The sequence below is a fragment of the Pseudorasbora parva genome, chromosome 23 (genome assembly GCF_024679245.1).
Source record: "Pseudorasbora parva isolate DD20220531a chromosome 23, ASM2467924v1, whole genome shotgun sequence".
NCBI classification, from domain to species: Eukaryota; Metazoa; Chordata; class Actinopteri; order Cypriniformes; family Gobionidae; genus Pseudorasbora; species Pseudorasbora parva.
Genome location: NC_090194.1, coordinates 31,100,292 through 31,122,850, shown reverse-complemented (window position 1 = coordinate 31,122,850; position 22,559 = coordinate 31,100,292). Strand labels below are relative to the sequence as shown.

Genomic DNA, 22,559 nt, shown 5'->3' with positions numbered 1-22,559 from the left:
TCCACAACAGTATCTCGGACCTGCCTGGTGTGTTCCTTGTTCTTCATGATGCTCTCTGCGCTTTAAAAGGACCTCTGAGACTATCAGTGCAGGTGCATTTATACGGAGACTTGATTACACACAAGTGGATTCTATTTATCATCATTAGTCATTTAGGTCAACATTGGATCATTCAGAGATCCTCACTGAACTTCTGGAGAGAGTTTGCTGCACTGAAAGTAAAGGGGCCGAATAAATTTGCACGGCCAATTTTTCAGTATTTGATTTGTTAAAAAAGTTTGAAATATCCAATAAATTTCGTTCCACTTCATGATTGTGTCCCACTTGTTGTTGATTCTTCACAAAAAATACATAAATACATACACACACACACACACACACACACACACACACACACACATGTGTGTGTGTGTGTGTGTGTGTGTGTGTGATTGTTTAATGTCAAAAAATATTTAGCCCAATTAACACAGAATCCATTTTTTATCATCCTTTTTGCCTAGCGTTACATTACATGATCCCGCTCTTATTCATGCAAATGCTTTTAAACCATTTAGGCACGACATGTCAAAAGATAATGCGCTGTAATGTTGAATGTCTATCATTAATGTTTTTAAACTCTATTTCAGTACAGTATTAGTATCACTGATACTGGCCTTCATCCATAAAAAGATGCCATTATAACAAATATTTAAAATATACTGTCTTTAAGTTGTTTCTACATTAATTTGGAGAGTAACTGAAATTATTACAATTTAAAAATATTAAAATCTCCAATGTTTTTAATCGATCAATTACAGAAAAAAATAAAATTAATTTGTTAGATAGATAGATAGATAGATAGATAGATAGATAGATAGATAGATAGATAGATAGATAGATAGATAGATAGATAGATAGATAGATAGATAGATAGATAGATAGATAGATAGATAGATAGATAGATAGATAGATAGATAGTGCTTTCAATTGATAAAAAGAGAAAAAAAGAAAGAAAATATAATAAAATATAATATAGAGTTTGATTCCCAGGAGAAGCATTAGGTGATAAAAGCTACACCTTGAATCCAATGTCACAGCATCTGTAAAATGAAAGAGCATACAGTTTCATACTCCCCATATTTTTCCATCACCACAAGAATGCTGTAAAACATTTATTCTTGCATCTGTGATGAATGTGCTGTTATGTTGTTGCTGTTATACAAGCAGGCAAACTGGCAATATTTTCCCAAAGAGGCAAACTGAACTAAACTGACTAGTACCTTGGCGGGCATCAAAAGGAAGATCCTCAGGTGGATTGTTACCACATAAAAGATTTTTTTCTGTAAACGTGCACTTAGTGGCTCATGCATAGGTAATGCAGACACACCTGCTGTATATGCAAATTATTTCATCTTCAGTAATGAGCAGAAGAATGAGTGTTCAATGCAATTACCGATGCTGCCACACAATTAAAGAGTGTGAAGATTAACAAGAGAAACAACAGTGATAGAAGAGAATTACATGGATGTCATGTTTCCAAATTTATTTGCACTTTCAGAACTAGTATTCATAAGGCAACAAGAACGTCAACACCAAACACTTTTGCTTAGACTTCGATCATCAAGAAAATGCATAATACCGAACTGGCATTGCCACAGTCATGTATAAGATGAATGTATAAGAATGTTTAATATGCTTCCCAACAGTACAGAGGCACGATTCAAAGTTAAAATGCAGCGTAAGCGATCTCACCAAAGTAACACAATAAAGAGTAATAGTTACAACTAATTAAAAAACAACAACAACGAAACCAGACATGAACGGAATAAATACTTTGGTGAGGGCACCAACTCACTGCTACAGTGATTTTAACAAAGAACTAAAAGATTCGTACATGAAAAGTAGTTTCATTATAACAACAACAACTTCCTGTTTGATGTGAAATGTCTGGCACGCAATGTGCTAAAACAATCCAGCCTCATAAGTCAGTCCTTCCTCTCATAAAGCAACAGCTTGAAAGCGTCACCAGAGGAATAATCACATTCTTGATGGAATATTCATCCCGTACAGGTCATACACGGGGACAGGAATGACGCCCCCTGACTACCCTTGCTGTCGTTAACAAAACATCAAGCGGCGTTCCTTGTAGGAGCACGCAGACCTAGGCTCCGGCAACAGTGGGTAGAGGTTGTTTTTAGATCTCTTGGGTATGAACTGATGCAGAAACCCACATAGCAATTCCATGTCTCCATGGAAACAGTACCAGCTCATCCACAACCCCTCCTCTTGTTCCCTTCTCCGTTCCTGCACTCTCTTTAGCAGTGAGCGCACTGTTCCGGTCTGACCGGAGAACCCCGCTGCATGGACGAAACCTTGGTGACATCGGTGGCCACTGTTGAAAGCGGGAAGCTTTCGTAGGTCTCCGGAACGCCCCAGCCACAATGACAGCGTTGAAGCGTCGCCTTCAGCTCTTTCTGGAAGTTGGTGTTGAGGAAGCCGTACACCACCGGGTTCACACAGGTAGACGCCATGGCCGTCAGGTGGCAGGCGGAGAAGATGACGTCATGCTGGCAGGAAGAAAGCGCCTGGTGGTACCAGTCAAAGATGGTGTTGAAGACATTGAGCGGGAGCCAGCAAAGAGCAAAAGCTACTACGATTAGGACCAACATGGCATTGATGCGCTGAGCGCCCCGTGCTTTTCTCTGCCGGGCCTCGGTGGCCTGCTCCACCATGTCCCTCCGTCTGCGCAGACGCAGGAATATGCGTAAGTAACAGACTAAAATGAGAAGCAGGGGTAGGCAGTACTGGAAGAGCAGAAGCGAGGTGGTGTATGCCAAGCGGTTGCGTTCGGACGGCCAGAGCTCCATGCAGATGACGTGGTCACTGAATGGGTTGAACGGCAGGCTGAGGTTCTGGAACGGGACATTAGTTAGGATATTAAAGGACAGGAAGGGTAGGGAAATGAAGCAGGCCACCATCCAGGTAACGGCCACAGCCAGGTATGAGTGGCCTGCGGCGGGCGTCCAACCGGTGGGGTGGATGATGAGTTGATGCCGCTCCAACGCAATGAGGACCAACGAGAAGATCGAGACCGTGACGGACATGCACTGCACAAACGGCGTAACCTTGCACAGCGTCTCGCCTAAGATCCAGCGGTCCATGAGCGTGTAGATGACCGTTACGGGGAGGCACACCACGCACATTAGGATGTCGGAGCAGGAGAGGTTGGCGATGAGGATGTTGGTGACGTTTCTCATCTCTTTTTGTCTGGAGATGATGAAGACCAGACAAGTGTTGCCCACCAAGCCCACTGCTATAACAGTGCTGTAGGCCACAATCAGAAGGGTTGTGCCACTCACAGAGGGAGGGCACTCGTTGGACTCCACCCATGTTCTTTGGCCCAACACAGTTGAGGTGTTGCTGATGTTGTCTGAGGTTGAAGAGGCCTCCATAAGTCCCCAAATTGGTTGAGAACCAGCTAGGCGTTCACGAAAGTGTCCACTCTTCAAACACCACAAGAAAGTCGACTCATTGTTTAGGTCCTTGCATTCATTCGCAGACAGCCAGTTGGTTGACCTGGGGAAAAAGGAGCATGTAAAGACCGTTAGCTGGCATTAAAATGGGCAATATGTTGAGAGAGATTTAATAGGTAAGGATTTAACTCAACAAGTGAATCTCTGGGAAAGGTTAAGCCCCCTTAAGCCAACAGATGTTTGTGGACAATGAACAGAAATATCTCGTTTAAGCAGAGCAAATATTCCAAAGTATTTTCATCATCATAAACTAGTTCATGCATATGTCCACTAAAACAGAATTCGTTCTGCTTTAATAAAGGCATAAACTCAACTAATACTCTTTACAAAAACTCCCTCTGGATATTGACAGGTCATCCTGTCTGTTAAGCTGGCAGATGGCAGACTCTCTCCGGAGAATTCTCTCTTTATCCCTTTTATTTCCAAGTTCTCTTTTCTTTGGCCTCATATGGCTTTTATGTGATGAAGCGATAAAAATAATCATATCACGAACTACAGATTTAAAAGTCTATGTATTAGGACATTTTTACACAGTAGTTGATAGGTTTACCTTGTCAACCTCAGTCAACCTGTAGGATTGGGCATTGAGAATCTAAATGAATGAAATACTCAAACTAAATAGCCTATGTTTGTATGTTGTCTGAATCTACTGTGCCATAACAAAATAAATAAAGCTTTAGTTAGCAGCCTGAATTAGGGCTGTGCAATTTATCGTAATTGATTTTCGATATCGACAATTAAGAAATATTATTAAGTAGCCTATCGATAATGGTGACATTTTACTGATATCTAAAATTACTCATGAAATTGGACTTTGATTGTATCGCCCACCAATAACTGTGTTTTCAATGTTGACCAAAATAATCATGATCATGGTTTTTATCATATTTAAGCAGCCCTAGTATGAATTGAACATTAGACAAAAAGACAGGACACTGTCAAATAATACATTTAGACAGTGACATAAATATATATATATATATATATATATATATATATATATATATATATATATTGCTTAAAGTTTATTTTTTATAAATGTTAAATATATTTACATATTAGGCATGCTTCCTCAAAAACAATTCTTAGGTGCAACTGTAAACAGATTTGTTAAACTCCTGTTTCCTTCCTTCCTCCCTTATTATATTATTCCACATACTTGAATAAGCACTGCATCTAAATTGACTTCACTTGACTTCTGTAATGCATACAGATTGATATCAATTGCATCAAATATTTTACTCCCGCAGTCACTTTAGCTAATTTATTCCTCGCGCCGGCCACTCGGAGTTTCTGGATTGAGTAAATGTTGTAATTAGGCCACAGCTAATATCCTCTCTCCTCGAAGCCAACTGTCAGGAGTTTCACACTGGCTTATTACGTCATTCATCTCACATGGAGTGGGAAGCTGATTCAGGGAATGCCTTACTGAGATTATCTACTCCACACTTTCAATCCTTCACAGCTCTAAAGAGCATAATTTATCACACATCATCTTTAAAGAAGTACTCTACAATTTGCATTTCATGAAGGAAATACCAATGCTTTTAAGGCAGCAAAAGAGGGCTTCAAACCGTTACATTTTGAAAAATAAATGAGTGGTACCCATTAAGAAACCTACCGTCACAAGACAAGGGGGCTCTCAATGGTTGCCAGGGCATTGCTATGCAGTAGCTAAAGTTTTCTGAGTAGTTGCTAGGCCATTGCCTGAGTGGTTTCTAGGGTGTTTCTACATGCTGCTAGACGTTTTGGGTGGTTTCCAGTGCACAGCTATGCAAAGTGTTCTGAGTGGTTGGTAGGCCCTTGCAGACATTGTGTGTGGTTGCCAGATGTTTACTAAAGTGTTCTAGGGTGTGGCTTTGTGGCAGGTAGACATTTTAGGTGGTTGCAAGGGGTTGGGGATCTAAAATTAAATTCCGATTCCTCTTATGCATTCCTGTGCATTTTAAATGACTATAAACCATTCAAGTGCAAGATGACTCGAACACTGTTCTGTGCACAAGTCATCCAAAACATGCACACAGCAAGCTGACTCTCATACTGAATAGTGCCCGATACCAGAGTTCTCTTCCGCATCTTTTCGTGTTTGAACGTATAACTCATAGACTGTAAAAAAAAAACATGGACGCACCTTTACTTTCTTCCATTGTAGAAGAGTAAAGTCAAAAGTGGCACTGACATCTTAGAGCCAGAGTCTGCGCAGTAGTGAACTCTGAAACCGAGTGTGCACAGTGGTGAGAGTAAAATGGAGCCGCGGTATCCGCCCAAACTCCTGCAGAATCGGTTTGTACAGTTCACTGCAGAACAGCTCATTATGTTGGTATGAAATAAACAGTAAAGGAAATTTCTAAATTAAAGCTCCAATCTTCCAAAAATCCAGAAAAAAGTCCATTGGTGCCTCAGTGACTTCGCACAGAGAAAATGTCAATCATGATGACGTCACACCCACCTTTTTATAGCATCAAATAACTAATTCAAACCAAATTTGTTTAAAAAAAAATGCTTTGACTAACATCAGCATGATAAAAACTACCTAAAATGACAGAAACTATCGATTTGATTGTTTGTTAGTCTCACGCCCAATTCTATTACATAGAGAGGGCGAGGTTTATGACCTATACTGGTGACCAACCACCTGGGGGCGATCAAAATGTTTTGGCTTTACTTTTCCGGACTTGTGCGGCATACTAGGTACAATACACACAAAAATATGTCAAAATATCCCCATGAACGCAGTCAGTTATGTCTTAAAGGTGCAGTATGCAACTTTCCGTCCAATGGAGAGCGCCTATTCTAAACAAAGGTGTAGTTTGAGAACGCCAAGTGTGAGCGCAGTATCTTGGGACATGTGGTCTTCACCTCACAGCCGGTGGAAAATAGGACTTGGGCAGAAATCACGTTCACGGATGTGGTTATTAACGTTACTGTAGTGTAAAGCAGAGCGGGACCGAGTGTTGAGGAGCTGAGCACGGCCGCTGGAGCTATTGTTATACAAACACACGGCTCGCGAGTATCAGGACTTTTATTATGACGTGACGGGACACAGTTGCCGGGCGCCCGCAGTATTTCCTGGTTTCCGGTCATGAGTATAAGGTAAAGCAGCTCTGTTTATCATATTAGATACATTTAAGTGTGTTTAAAATAATGTTATGACGTTACTCTGTGCGCTCGCTTGGCGCTGCTGTGACATGTTCACACTGCTAAGAGAAAAGCGCTTCTGCCAAATAAAATTGAGAGTAACGCAGATATGACGCGATTGACAGGCGACTCCCTCAAACGCTATGCTGACACGTCCCGGTCCTTAGTTAAAATAGTAATTTTCTCACAATTTACAAATAGTTGGAAACATTTGGGATATTGTGAGTACTCAACTGAACAAAATATATAATACTGGCCTAGTGATTTTTGGATATTTTACTGCAAAAACTACATACTACATAGCTTTAAGTAAATGTAAACAGCTGACAAAGAAAAAGCATAACAGTATATTGGATCTGTGCAGCTCTTAAAGTGGCAGCAGCCTAATATTTATGCTGTTGTTTCTATAATAACCTTAATCAAACAACAACAGACAAAGAGAAAATTCACTCACTGTTCTTGACTAAATAACTTTTGTAACTATATATATGTGTGTGTGTGTGTGTGTGTGTGTGTGTGTGTGTGTGTGTGTGTGTATCTTACTGGATTGGGGAAATTAGGACTCGATAAGCAGAATCAGAATCGTTAAAATTAAAACGATACCCAACCCTATTTGCAAGGTGGTCCAGGTATTCTAGTTGCTAGGGTGTTGCTATGTGGCTGCTGGACATTTTGGGTGGTTGCCAGGGTACTGTTATGTGGTAGCCAAAGTGTTCTGGTGATTGCTAGGTTGTTGCTATGTGGCTTCTTGACATTTTGGGTTCTTGCCAGGCTGTTACTAGAGTGTTCTGCAAGGTTGGCAGGGCATTGCTATGCGGTTTCTAAAATGTTCTGAGAGGTTTCTAGGTGGTTAGTCTACATAGTCTCTATTCTGTTCCCTATATATTAGATCTCTCCTTTAGTGCAAGTCTATGGGATTGACACTCCTCAATATGTTTCACATTAATAAATAATTACAATTCAGTATGCAAATGTTGATATAATGTTTGAAAATTTGACAATTACTGGCAGTAAGAATTGGAATTATTTATTTTACCAGTTAAAAAATAAATAAAAAAAATCACGGGTTTGTCCATATTTAACCCAAACATGGATTGAAACAAACCAGCATTTTTAAAAGCATTACATTCTAAAATAGAGGTCAGATAAGAGTATTCTCTTATATATGATATTTCATATATCATAATATGTGATATCTTTGATAAGTGTGTCCTTCCCAGGATAAAAAGTATCCTATTACCAGAGTGCTGACATGCTGTCTATCTGAAATATAATGGCATATATCAGAGGCAGCAGCATCAGAGGTTTGTGTGTGTGGAGAGAGTGACTCAAGAATTTAAGGGAGTGTGTGAAATTATATAAGGCAGAACTAAATTAATCATCTAATTTTCATATCACACAGACAAGTCTGAGCGACATGCTTTCATAACCACCGAGATTCGCTACTTGTGCAAATCAAATGCTCAATGTCGTTTGAAATAAAAAAAGATTTAAAGAAATTAATAAACCCACCAAAAAAAGGCAAAGGATGTTTTTAGCAGGCATCCAAATCTAAATAGATAAAAATAAAACATTAAGGGAATAATTTACCCAAACATGAATATTCTCACATTAGTATTCATCATCATGTCATTTCCAAACTGGTATGACTTTTTTTCTTTCACAATAGGAGAAAATTATAGCAGAATGTCCAAGCTGGCCCATAAAATGAAAGTGAATGGTGAACTCCACTATATATATATATATATATATATATATATATATATATATATATATATATATATATATATATATATATATATATATGCTTGATAGCCCCTGCGATCTGCCTTCACAGAACCAAGAAAAAAGCCAAACAACATGGAATAATGAGAGAAATTAATGAAAAAAATTTCATTTTTGTGTGAACTGTTCTTTTAACTAAAGCTTATGTAAAACTCATCTCACAGGAATCCAAAACACAACAGGACATTTATCACTATTTGTGAGCTGCTGACTGTTTACAAGGTCAGATCCAATAGATTCAGTCAGAAAACAAAAGACTGGATTTTGCCAAAGTGCTTTCTGTTTCCATTAACTGATTTTGTGTTTTCGCTGCATTCACGCTGTAAACCAATGCTGCCTCTCAGTCTTTTTGCCACTCAGTCGGGGCGTAACCGCAGTCGCTCCATCTGACGGTGACGTCACGTGCATTCCCTCTATAGCAGTGGTAGGAGGTGAGGCAAAATCTCACGATAAAATAACAATAAATACATTTGCTACTTAACAGATGTTTTATTAACGCCTACCCCACCCCTAAACATAACCTTACAATAATGCAAATACGGTAATTAAATGATGCAATATTGATGTGCCCAGTGTACGTATTTGTATCCCTTTAGTCTTTCACCATGCCGGACGTAGTGTGATGACATCACTGTTTCGCAAAATATACGGATTGGCTGTACACACGAAAATGCAAGAATGTCGTTTTCAGATTTATCCACTCTGGGACCCAGTTTCAGAAAATATCAGATTCATGCTTCCAAAATGCCGGATCCGTGTGGACGAAACGTTCATAAGGTACAAAATGTATACGTATACAGCTAAAGGCATCTCAGTGTGGATGGGGCCTTAGAGCAGATTTAAATGCATCCAGTCAGAGCGAGCTAGCGATTTGCATTAAAGGGATGGTTCTGTGTTTTTTTCTAGGCTTGGTTTTGTTTATGGGGCGCAGTATATCATGTCTCAATACTTCTTTTTTTTTTAAAACACCGTGTTTTTCTTATATTTGACCTTTATTCCACACCGCTGTCTCCACTGTCCTTTGAACGGCTCGTTTGCTTCCTGCTTCTATGAAGCCCATCCCTCTGAAAAACGCAATGGTCTCAGATTGGTTAGATGGCCAAATGTAGTTTCATGTATTTTTATTGGCTGAAATGACAAGCACAGGTTGTCCGGAAACACCACGGCCCTTACCATTACAGGCAGAAGTCACATCTGCGGTGTAAAAAATGGCATCTATATTGCCATACTAATTTGAGCCCGAATCAGACCCAGATAGCAGGGATGAAGGTCAAGCAGAACCTCTGCACACAAGGCTGACAATGGACGTTAGTGAATGGTAAGTATTTTTGTATTTTAAGTATTTTTGTAGTGTCACTGGCTCTCATTTATCAAAAGTGCGTACACCAAATTTCCAGAGTACACCTTGAGTTAGTGTGAAAATGCGCAGAAAAACAATTCCTAACACCACAAAACGAACAGACAAAGATATGCTATTTTAATGACCCACTGTAAAAAAGAACAACAACAACATAGTAATTATAAACTTCAGTGTTTATTTTTGTGCAATGGACTTCAATGTTTAATTTGTGTGACTATACCAAAGCATTTGATTTGTAGGCATGTATTCCTCCAGTTGCTTTACCTGGCGTTTCAGGGTTAGGCCCGGCAGCTGCGCACGGACTGGGACTGAAAATAATTCAGACTGACAAAATAATAAAAATGACATTCTTCTTCTTTTAAATAATAATAATAATAATAATAATAATAATAATAATAAATAATACCGACATTCTTCTTCTAAAAAACAATAAGCGTAATTAATAATAAAAATCATAATAATAATAAGAATCTTACAAATTGTCATGCAATTATTAATGTGAATGAATGGTACTCCACATCACATCATCATCACTATCGTACACCCCAATAGCCTACATGTGCCGTGATACGAAATTAAATGCTATTTTTTTCAAAACATGTTCTGTAAAATAATGCATTGTGATAATTTCTCATCCAAACATCTTTAAACTGCTGGAGTGCGCTTCTCAACCCCCACACTCTTAACAGTACTCTTAATTTAGGTCCACATTTTGTTTTTGTGGGTGCCTTTATTTACTCTTTAAACTCTCAAATAAAACAATTCCGCTTTTTTCCACTTCCCTGGTGATGGTCTTGATGGGCGTCTCAATCATCTCACTAGTTCAGTAGTCAGGGCACTGATCAGAGAGTCAGCCCATTGACTTATGTCCTAATCAGTGCCCTGAATAGTGGACTAGTGAGATGATTGAGACGCGCCCGATCTCCACGTCGGAGAAGTTTCACTTCTTTGCCGTCTTCCGTGTCTCCATGGCGTAAAATGAGGGAGGAGGGGGAGGTGGAGACTTGAATATATAGGGGCGTGTTATTCTAATGACGCTCGTTTTCAGCCGCGGCATTTATCAAGGGCAGGTATTGCGTACACCTGGATTGCACTGCTTCATAAAGCAGGCGGTGAGAGGAGTGTAAGCATAATCTTACGCCAACATATACGCCCGTTTCTACGCAAGATTGCTAAATGAGGGCCAATGTCACTGCTGTTAGTTATCTTTTCATATTCCGGTTAAAGTTTTACTGTATCCGAATACACCAATAACAGAAATGTAAAAAATAAATAAATAAACAATGTTGGCGGGTGTGATTACATATAAGTTTGTTAGTGTTTGTAGACTTTTGTTGGAGAAGTATGAAACAATTTAGTTAACTGCCTAGCGTAGCCAAACCGCGTGGGTCTTGATGCAACCAAAACACACAGAAATTACACATTTAAAAGATATGTACTCACGAGGAACTTGGGGTTAAATGGGGTTTGGGGTTTCGATGGCATGTCTGCAACACTGTAGCCTACTGAAACAGCTCTCTCTTCCGTAATGACTGCGACGTGGCCTCGCCCACTTTGTTGCGTGTTTGTGGGGTCAGTGTTTATGTTAAGAGCAAGGGTTTATGATGTCACCAACCCGGAAAAGAAGCTTGTTGTAGTCCAAACCGGCCGCTTTTGTAGGCAATAAACTGCCATAACTTTAAAAGACAATATCTTTGTTTGCATTGAACTTTCAGCGCTGTAACTTCGCAAATACTGTTTGTGCTCAAGCAACATTACACACTAACTAAAGTTAAAAAAATTAAATCGCATGCAATCACCCCTTTAAATAAGGACAAAATGGACATGGACATATATCACAAACGCAGACTCTTTTAAGACCCAGAAAATTGTAAAGATTGTTCTCATCACATGCAGCAGAAGTAAAAGGTTCAGTCAAAACGCTGCATCTGTAACTGCATGAGGGATATGAGCCGTACATTTCCCGCTGACATAGTGCACAGTTTATTTAAAGGGTTACTTCACCGCTTTTTCATATTAAACTATGTTATTCCCTTAACTAAAACGAGTTGATAGATACATACTAATCTTTATTGATACTTACTAATATTAATCTCTCTGACGCGCGGTGAACATCTTTCCTCACACCTCCCCCTTACTCTCTCATTTCTGTCAATAGGGAGATGTGAGGGAAGATGTTTCGGCCGGGACTTTTTACTGCGCCGAGCCGAAGTACTCTCAGAAGTGCTATTCCGCCATACATTATAGTTCTCCTTTTTAATCCGATTAGAGAAGTACCACGTTTTATTTTGTCACCATACTTGATCGTTCAACTATTCGTGTAACCGTATTTAAATAGGGAAAAGATGGAGGTTTTTGGTACTTCTAACTTGATCTCTGTTTGGTACCATAGTGAATGAACTGGGCTTAGTGAGCTAAGCTAAATTCTATCGGATCGTCACTGCGTGTCAGAGAGATTAAGTGCACGCACTGAGACGAGAGAGGTGTGTATCAACTCGTTTAAGTTAAGGGAACAACATAGTTGAATATGAAAAGGCAGTGAAGTATCCCTTTAACATCACAGCTGACGTACCATTTGGAATACTCTGAGTCAGATCCGGACATTATTGTTTTTGACATCACTACAAGGAAATAACCTGGTTTATTAATAAAGTAATGTAAACACGGTTTACTTATGTTGCCAGTTCACTGGGTTGCATGTAAATGAAAACTGGTTATTTCAATAAGCTGATATTTGTGAGTTATCAGCTTACTGGTGTGCGTGTAAACGTGTTTACTGAACTCTAATTCATGCTTTGATAACCTCTCACCTTGACTAAAGGCCGTTTAACATTGAGCATGATGAGTAAAAAAAAGCGAGGCAAATCACAGAAGAACAGACCTTTCACACCGGACGTGAAACAACTGATTACCTGCTGAAATGTTGGTGCATAGCCCAAGCGTGCCGCACACATCCTGAAAAGTGAAGCCAAACCGTCTAGATCGTCCCAGTTTAGCTCATAAACCCCACCCTCTCCATGTATTCTAATGGGACACAATAAAATTACCCATTCAAATAATTTTCATTTTCAAATAAAAGATGGTTTCTGTCATTTGACTAGTTTTTATCACGCTGATGTAAGTTCAAGTGTCAATAAAAAAAAAAAAGTTGGCTGTTGGAAACTCAGAAGTGAAGACCAGGAGAGCTTGGGTATATCTTTCGGGCAGGCGTTCCTCTTTATTGAGAAACACACGTGCCGTCTGTGGCTGCAGTCGTCCAAGTCTAATTTTAAACAGTATACATTGTAATTTATCCACATTTCAGGGGGAGGGATTTACACAGTAGAGGAGGAGACAATCTAAACAAAGGAATGCACATGTTGTTTAGGTAAAAGGGACACACCCCATACATTTCCAGGTCACCAGTCCTAATCCTATCAGCATAACAGTGCCAATCAGACCACCAATCCAAATCCTATCAGCATAACAGTACCAATCAGACGAATAGATGCAAATGTGATCATTCTGACAATGTTGCTTATAGATCAGGAAGTGAATAAAGACAAAAGACTGATTAGCTTGATCTCCCTAGAATGTAGTCAGTCTGTAACTCCAAACTGTAAAGAATTATGTATATATAAACTGTTAGTATACTATTACATTGGAACCTTGATATAACAATTTATAAATTTGTAATCCCACACTGTCCGCTAAAACAATAACAAAAAATCAGATCACATTACCCCTTTCCTCTATAATCTACATTGGTTAACTGTTTCTGGCCACATTCAGTATATAATTCTCTTTTAATTTTTAAATGTCTTTGACTTACAGTATTTCTATCCCTTCTCTGTGTTGTGTTTTGCTGTTTAGCGACCTTAAGCTTGGGAAGGTGGGTGGGTGGGGGGGTGGGGGGGGGTTGGCCCCCACTATGATGATCTCAATACGATATGTTTTTTCATCCTTTTTATTCGTACGTTATTGTGCTCCTGGTGTTAGAAAGATATTTGACTCCTATTAGCAGATGTGAGTCATTTGGGAAATTGACAGCGTTATTATGACCTTGAGTTATGGCAGGCTTATCACAACCTCTGATTAAAAAGACTCTTGGTGGAACTGTTGAATTAACCATTTATAATGGGAGTGATCAAACCTAATCAAACCATTCTTTCAGTCTTAAAATAATTGTCTTGTTGAAGTGTGTAATTTGTTTTTTTCGATTAAATACTTTCACCTATCAAATCTTAAAAAAATACATTCTGTTATGATACTCACCCTTATGTAAGGGTATGAGCTGTTCCAAAAAAAATCTGTACAATGTTAGTGGTGTCAAATGACTTTGAAAAGATCTTCTTTTGTGTTTCACAGAATAAGAAAAAAATCATAGAGGTGTGGAATGAAGGTGTGGAACTTTCCTGTAGCTCAAACAATAAGAGCGTGGCGCTAGCAACGTCAAGGTCATGGGATTAATTCCCAGGGAAAGCAAGAACTGATAAAATGTAAAAAAAAAAAAAAAAAAAAGGTTGTACCTTAAATGCAGTGTAAGTCGCTTTGGATAAAAGCGTCTGCCAAATAGATGTAATGGAAATGTAAAATGGAAATGAAAATGGAACGACATGGTAAGTAAACAACTGTAAACAACTGTAAGTAAACAGTTTAGGTTGATATGCTCAAATAGCGCATAAAACATTGATCTTTTTCTTTGAAGACAGCTACATTGTGCTATATATATATATATATCTAGACTGTGATGGCAAACAGGAACATGGTTTGTGTAGCATTAGCAACACATTCTTAGCTGTTTGATAAGTTGTGGCAAGCAGCGGGGCGAGGGACCGCGAGAGCGGGCCGGTGACGAGTGCTAATAAATGCCAGCTGCACGACACACCGGTCTCGTCTCGCGGCCGAGTGACGGGACCATAAAAGGAGGAGTGAAGGCAACGAGAGAGGACCAGGCCTGGATTTTATGTTATGTTTTGTTCACGTTCTGTTGTGTGTGTGCAGGCAGTCGTCCGTAAGGGGCTGCCCGTGTTACTTTTGTTTTGTTTGTTTATTTTGAATTAAAAGTCTTTGTTGAACATTCGCCGGTTCCCGCCTCCTTCCTTCCCAGCTAAGAACTCCGTTACAATAATCATAATAATTACCGTTGTGTCTGTCACTGTAAAGTGCGCTATTGTGCAGCGTTTACCTCAGCAAGTTGGCCGACTGCATTGCTGAGCTTGTGCGAGTGAGTGGAGGCGGGGATGATTTGCACACTCATGAATTCTTGTATACTAAATGAAGCAAGGCTGTAGAGAGTTACATTAAAGCTATTTTAAGGCACAATGAAAATTTGACAGGAAAAAAAACATTTAAATATGTAATTTTGGTGATTAAAGATGAGTTTTAAGGAATACAATTATTGACTACAGGGGGACTTGTTATAATGTAGCTGTCAAGGATGGAATCCCATCTTGATTGAGAAGTGTATCCCTGAGCTATTCTGATAACCATACAAACACATTTCCACTCATTATATTCTCTACACAGACGGCAATTACACATTTCAGCAACCTTGGATAGCGGGATATTATCTCTCTTCTTCTTTGGAATGAGCTCTCTCGACCTTCAGCAAAGGGACAATGACATGCCACATATGGCAGCTGAAAAACAGTGTTATGTATGCGGGTTCATGGCCACAGAAGCCCTCAGAATTTCTGATTGACGAGGTAGTGGATTTACATCATTTCTGAGGAACACTGCAGAGTTTCCATAAATATGAGTATCCCTGGGAATGGTGGAAGGGCAATTCACTACATAGGATGCACACTGAAGGTAATAACACTGCCGAAATACCTCAAAGCGGCCCGAGGCGATGTGGTTAAAATCCATCTGGGCAGGCCAACTACATAGAGACAAGTCAATTTATCGGAAAATCAGGGTTGTAGAACAGCTGCTCTAGGGCTCTATCGTAGTCTATTATGTGGAAGGACATAGAAATAGCATGAAATAAAGCACAAAGCTATGTGGGGGGAAAAGTATTAAAATTACATCAAAAGAACAGTTCCAGTTCACCCATAAATGAAAATTCTGTCATTTATTTATTCTGTCATTTATGTTTGTATGGGGGGGGGGGGGGGGGGGGGGTGACATATGAGGACACAAATGTGTATAATGACATGGGTATGACACAGGTATTTAGCCTAGAAATCTAAGCTCACCCTAGCGGCAGCAAATCTAGTAAACACAGAAGCTGGCGAACGGCGGTCTTTCAGCTTTGACCGCGACTCTGGAAGACTTGGAGTTAAGCTTTTCTCTGAGAAAATAACAATGACTTCAGTGCTGTTCTTTCTTAAAAAGGGAAGATGTGTTTAGAGTTTTGCTGACCGGATACGGTGAAAGTTTAATCTGTCAACGCGCTCCGCTTCAAGTTGCTCTGCTATCCTATCGCGTGCAGAGGGAGTTTGAAAGACAACCGTTTATCCCGCCCGTCGGATTGAGCCCTGTCAATGGTGAGTTTCCAGACCAAACATCTTGATGTGGTTCTAGCTTGTCAGGCTAACAGGTATTACAAGGAGAGGGTGAAATATGAGGACATTGGCCATGTCCTGACTTTTCAAAATGCTATAAATCATACAGGATGAATTTTTTTAGAAATTAAAAATGCAGAATTTTTCCTGTGATGGGTAGGTTTAGGGGCAGGGCAGTGTAGGGAGATAGAAAATAAATATAAAAACCATTACGCCTATGCAATGTCCTCACATTTCACACACACAAAAATGTTTTGTTTGCGCGTGTGTGTATGTATATATAAATAATTCATTATGTATGGAAAAAGACCAGCAATCATATTTTCTTTCACTGATAAAAGAAACTTTTTTAACAACACGAGGGACAGTAAAATGGCTGGACATTGATTTTTGAACAAACCTTTACGGTTTAAGATGCTTTTTAGCTGTATCTCGTACCAAAGTAAAGCGTAAATACAAAAAAACTGTGACAAGCTTTTCTTTCAAATGTCAGATTTTGGGCCACAGGGCTGTAGTAAAAACCCAGGCAACCCATCATCTCAGACTTCACCCCTTCCAATAATTGCTGCAGGGTATCCTTTAAAGAATCTCCTGGTGTCACCTTGGTTCTTGGGAGACGGGTGTTGAAAATGCACCAGGGGTCAGCTTAAGCATTACACAAGTGTCGTAAAAGAATATAGCTTTCCAGACACTTCATCTTCATTCAACTGATTAAATTTGACAATCCATCAAAATGTATTATATCCATCCACTGACCTTTGATGTTTCATCAGCACCTTTTTAGGTTGGGGGAGCTTTCAATTAACTAGCTAACATAGTTTCACACAAGACAGCCATATACGCATGCTATATATAATCCCTGTCCATTGAGAAAACCCTCGATTTATTTTTTCCAAACTTGAACCTATTGGTCCTCTGAAGACAAATATGAAAGGTACATGAACAATCAATGATCTACAATCTATAGGAATACACCTTATGTTGTACATTCCAACAGTTCTCAACTGGTTTTGCTGGAGGATGCAGATTTTACATTCAACATCAAGTATAAACCAAACCAGACGTATAAACCAGACCTATCTTTTCAGCAGTCTTTGTCCGCTTGTTTGGTGCGCACCAGGTTTCAGAAGACCGTGTGCACACTTATTCAAATGAAACACACTAACAGAGCAATCGCACCAGAGTTCCTTTTAATTGAACCAATCATGCCAAGTGTGAACGCACAATTACACCAATTCTTGTAACGCAAACCTAATTTGTCAACCAATTTATCAAGAGCAAAAGATATTTGCTGCATTTCTGCTCCCTTTTAAAAATTGACGTGTCTATTTATTTTGCTACCCCAACCTAACACATCTTTATGGTTAGACACAACTTTATTTACTGCATTTGTCATTGATTTCCCCCCCTATTTATACACTGTAAAAAAAAATATTTTAAAAATAAGTTACTTGGTTGCCTTAAATTTTTGAGTTCATTGAAATTAAAAATTTGAGTTAATTACAATGAATATTTTTGAGAATTGACAATCTTTATTCAAATATTATTAAAAGATTTTGTAAGCATTTTGGGTAATTGTGTTTTATTTGTGATGATGCAGTGAAACATGCCAAATTATGCTATGTATTTATGCTATTTATATTATTTATCACATTTTTATGTGGTTCTGATACAATAATTTTTGAGTTTCTATTTATTAAACCAATTTCCTTCATTGTATCAACTTGCATTTATATTTAAGTAACCAGGTTACTTACTTAAGTTAAACCAACAATATATATATATATATATATATATATATATATATATATATATATATATATATATATATATATATATATATATATATATATATATATATATATATATATATATATATATATATATTTTAACCCACCAGTTGAGGGTTCCTTTTTAAGATACATGAACTAAAACTTATATGACCATCTGCTTTTGTATCTGTGCAGATTTTTATTTAAAAAGAGATTATAATAATGTTCTGCCATTCCAATTCTTCTATCTTGTGCAATATTCTATGAAATGTAGTTCAATGTGAAGTGTTGCTCATACACAATGACATCTAAGATTACAAGTAATCTCGAATGGTCAAGTACAAACCCTTGAACTCTGGATAACACAAGGGGTGGTGCCGCCCGGAAACTAATCTTATGGTGACTTATTTCTAGATGGCAACTGCCCAACACCATGTCTTGAAGGGTCTGTCTGAATCGTGATACGGTTTTGAGTATATCTCCAGGAAATAAGTAATGGTCAATTTTCTGAAAAAAAGGACATTGTAATAACCATTGCCTTGAGTTCCTTTCACACCTGTCGATTAAACCGCCGGGAGGAAGACAGAAACAAAACACTCCACAAGGACAGAAAGCATTCTTTATCTATAAAGAACAATAACACCTCTCATCCTCACATTAATCTTTTGTCTCACGCAGCATAACCGAACAATCCATGTCTAGTCTTGACAAAAAAACAACAACATTATTTTCTGAGATTAAAGATTTTTAATGCACCGTGACAAGCACAAGCCAGATATTATATTTTAAATCCCACTTGTGGAAATCTCTAGTATGGTTGTGATTATTCTTCCCCAGAATTACTATTTGCTCCAGTTGTTTCCCATCACGTTCAGCTGTCAACTATCATTCTATCAAGTCTCAAATTCTAACTTGGTGGAAAAGGTGAAAACGCTGTCACTTCCTTTCAGTTATAATTTCCATCAACAGATATCAGCATTTCACATGATGCTTCCTGAATTGAGATTATGCTCAGATACTTAAGCAAATTGCTCACTAGATTGTTGGACATGCATTTTTAATGACCCACATAAGCATAAGTTTCTTTAAAAATACCTCAAGGATAATTTAGAATTTTATCTAAAAGTCAAAAACCACACATTTGTGACGATGAACATCAGTTGCATAACTACCCAACGCAGAAATGCGAGGAATCCTAAAAATAAAAAAACACAGCTTTTAAACTGTGATCATGTCGCAAATCTGCTCAGATGTTCACACATCATACATAAAACAGAGTTGTGTTATTTCTAAAGCTCTACAGCACGACATATTCACGATACATAATCTTACCCGTAAAGCTGTGTTTTCTCCTGCGCTGATACCGACAGAGCGACTACTGACTGAGGCGGAGGAGGACGATGCTGAAACTCCCTGTAACAGCATCAGCATCTGCTTCTTTGAACGAGACTTCATGCGTACAGACGAGGAGAAACTAAGTGTCGAGGTGAAATGCTGGGAAACTTTGTGTGGACGTGATTTTGGTGTCGTCCTCCCCCTCGCGCGCAGATTTCACGGGCACCTTTGGCTCCATTGGTTGTTGTTTGAAGCTGTCGGTAAACAGACTTGATCGCGCTGCATGCTGTGAGAAAGGGTAATTAATCAGATGGTTAATTAAGGCTAACTGACGATAAGTAATTGCTGCAATGCCACCGTGTTGTTCTTGTTATTGATTGAAAATAAATGTCTCGTCATTTAAATGACTTTTTTCCAACATCGATATTTCATGCGGGTGAACTTTACAAACGAAGGTCAATAAAACCAAATGATTGATTAATGACTCAAAAAATCTCAAATGGTAACCATGCCTACCTAGCTAATTTACTTGCACGTTAAATACATAAACGCAACATTTATAAAAAAAAAAAAAGAGAGAGATCAGGAAATGAATATCAGACGTTTTCTCTGTGTTAAACCACACTACACTATAGGCGAGGCATGCGAAATTTATTTGGACACTGCAACGGTCGTGATATGAAAGCATGTTTTTTATGAACAATAATTCATATAAAAAATAGTAAATAGTTCAAAGTGTGAAAAAATACAATCTACTCGACGTTGCTGCAAAAATATATCTATTATTGGCACTATATGTACGATTTTGGGATTCAAATTTTATTTTATTTTGTTGTAACAAGGGGAGAGCTGTTACACTACTGATTCCACAAATCACGGATAAGATAGGAGTCATATGACAGTTGCAGTTTCCTCTGGCTTCCTTTACGACCCCACATGGAGGTTTTCCAGTCTGTGTTGCCATCTCTCCATAAGCTACAGCAGAAAATCTAACTGAGTTTCTCTAGTAAGGAATGCTGTGTACACCTGCTGCTATTTTCAAAGCATCATGCTAATACAGCTAGCTAAACAATAGGTGACAGTGGCGGGGTAGGTTGCAACACGTGTTTTGAAACAACCATCCACTTACATACAACTAAGAACATTTTTGTGATTTTAATAATTCTACATTCTCAGAAAAAAAAGAATGCTGTACTTGGGCGGTACCCTAAGGTACAAAAGTGAAAAGGTAGGCCTACATCTTTGTACCTTACTCATCCAAAATGGTAGGCCTATACATAATAGTACTTTCAAAAGTACATAACATTACTTTAAGAGTGTACCAAAGGTACTATTAAAGGTATATATTAGTACCTTTTTGGTTTTGTACCTTAAGGTACCGCCCCAGTGACAGCAATCTCTGACAGTATAATGTTTATGTTAATTTGCTCTTGCTCTCTCTCTCTCTCTCACACACACACACACACACACACACACACACACCTATATGAATGGATACACATGCATAGATGTACAAACAAATGCACATGTGTGCATGCACAAACACACACAATATGAAAATACACTCCCCATATTCACACATATTTTATCGTTGCAGCCATTCATTTAAAATAAAACTGTTGTAGTGGCATATCACTTTAGTTTTTGTGCATTTTGTCCACCTGTCACAACTTACCCCAGTAGTGGGGTAGGTTGTAGCAAAGGAACAATTAGTATTTGTCATCATCTCACAAAGTCTGTGATATAGTTGGAGAAATTTAAATTGTTGCCATTCATAGTAGACAAAAGTTGCCTAAAAGTTTCAGACATGTAGCTAAAAAAACTGTAGTTTTAGGTGTTACAACCATTCCCGAGTCCCCCCCCCCCCAAATAACGTAGGCTACATTATCCCAAATGATCCCAAAAATGTTTTAATCCAGAGAAATAAGCGTCGCCAATCCATGACATCATATCCGTGTTACCCTCGATTTCTGGTTTTATTTTGTAGAATGGAAACACCTCTTGTCTCTTATTAGCAATCACTCAAGTGGCCTCATTCCGCTCCAACAGCTTTCAGCCCCATCCTGCTTCATACTACAGCAACATTAATAAATCTTCAATGCATTAGCTCATGCATGAATATGATTTCTGCCTGAATCCCGCCAGATTCTTTTCCACCAGCTGTAGAGGTGAAGACAACTTCTATGATTCCGCAAATTCAAGGGATCATCAAGCATCGTCTTTGTTTTGAATAAGCGTCCTCTAGCGGAGCAAATTACATATTGTGCCCTTTAATTCAGCCATGACGTATTGATCTACTACTGGTTACATGTGATCAAGTGACGCAAATTCACGGGTCAAAGTTCATCAAACTTGAACTTTGAAATGCAGCTAAATGTGCAACACCAATAGCCTGCTCCGCCGGGAGGTCCAGAAGGGCGCCTTTACGTCCCGCCTGCCATCGCCTGCCCCTTCTGGACATGGCTCATTCTTCACCGTGCTCTGGACACCCAGGCAGGAGAAGGACCCTCTCGCTCCTTCGTCACCGTTACTGGGGGCCTGCCATGCCTCGGGACGTCTCCCGATTTGTCAAGGGATGTTCAGTCTGCCCCATTGCCAACACCCCTAGGAGACTCCCCGAGGGCAAGCTGGTCCCTCTTCCAATCCCCGAGCGACCCTGGAGCCATCTGGGGATCGACTTCATGACCGACCTGCCATCATCCCAAGGATGATGCCAAGCATTTCACCTGTATCCTAGTCGATGTCGACTAATTTTCAAAATCCTGCAAACTCATCCCCTTCAAAGGCTTACCTACCTCGTTGGAAACCGCGGAGACCGTGGAGATCGGGAGATTCCTGGGGGATAAAGCCACCAGAATCAGGAGAGCTGGAGCCAGTATCTGCCCTGGGCCGAATATGCGTCCTTGGCTACCAACCACCGCTCTTCCACTGGACGGTTGAACCCTCGGAGGTCCCAGCGGTGGATTACTGGTTCCGCCAGAGCGAGAGGGTCTGGGACTCAGCGCACGTGCAACTCCAGCAGGCAGTCCGGAGACACAAACACTACGCTGAACCCACGCCCCCCGGTACCAGCCAGGCCAGAAGGTCTGGCTATCCACGAGGGACGTCTATCTCCGGCTGCCTTGCCGTAAGCTGAGTCCCCGATACATCGGACCGTTCACGGTAGACA

The 22,559-nt window shown here is 39.4% G+C and overlaps 1 protein-coding gene across 1 annotated transcript; it reads right to left on the bottom strand.

The window, feature by feature from the left end:
* Window positions 1-1,507: 1,507 nt before the first annotated feature.
* On the bottom strand, window positions 1,508-19,734 carry npy8ar (neuropeptide Y receptor Y8a). Its single transcript, XM_067432987.1, has 2 exons — window positions 19,388-19,734; window positions 1,508-3,555 (listed from the first exon to the last, which is right to left on the bottom strand). Exon 2 carries the CDS (start codon window positions 3,429-3,431, stop codon window positions 2,295-2,297), a length of 1,137 nt encoding a protein of 378 aa, XP_067289088.1. The 5' UTR covers window positions 3,432-3,555; window positions 19,388-19,734; the 3' UTR covers window positions 1,508-2,294.
* Between the last annotated feature and the right edge of the window lie 2,825 nt (window positions 19,735-22,559).

Excerpts from the sequence above, each read along its gene's own strand:
- npy8ar (XM_067432987.1), bottom strand. The coding sequence starts at position 3,431 with ATGGAGGCCTCTTCAACCTCAGACAACATCAGCAACACCTCAACTGTG.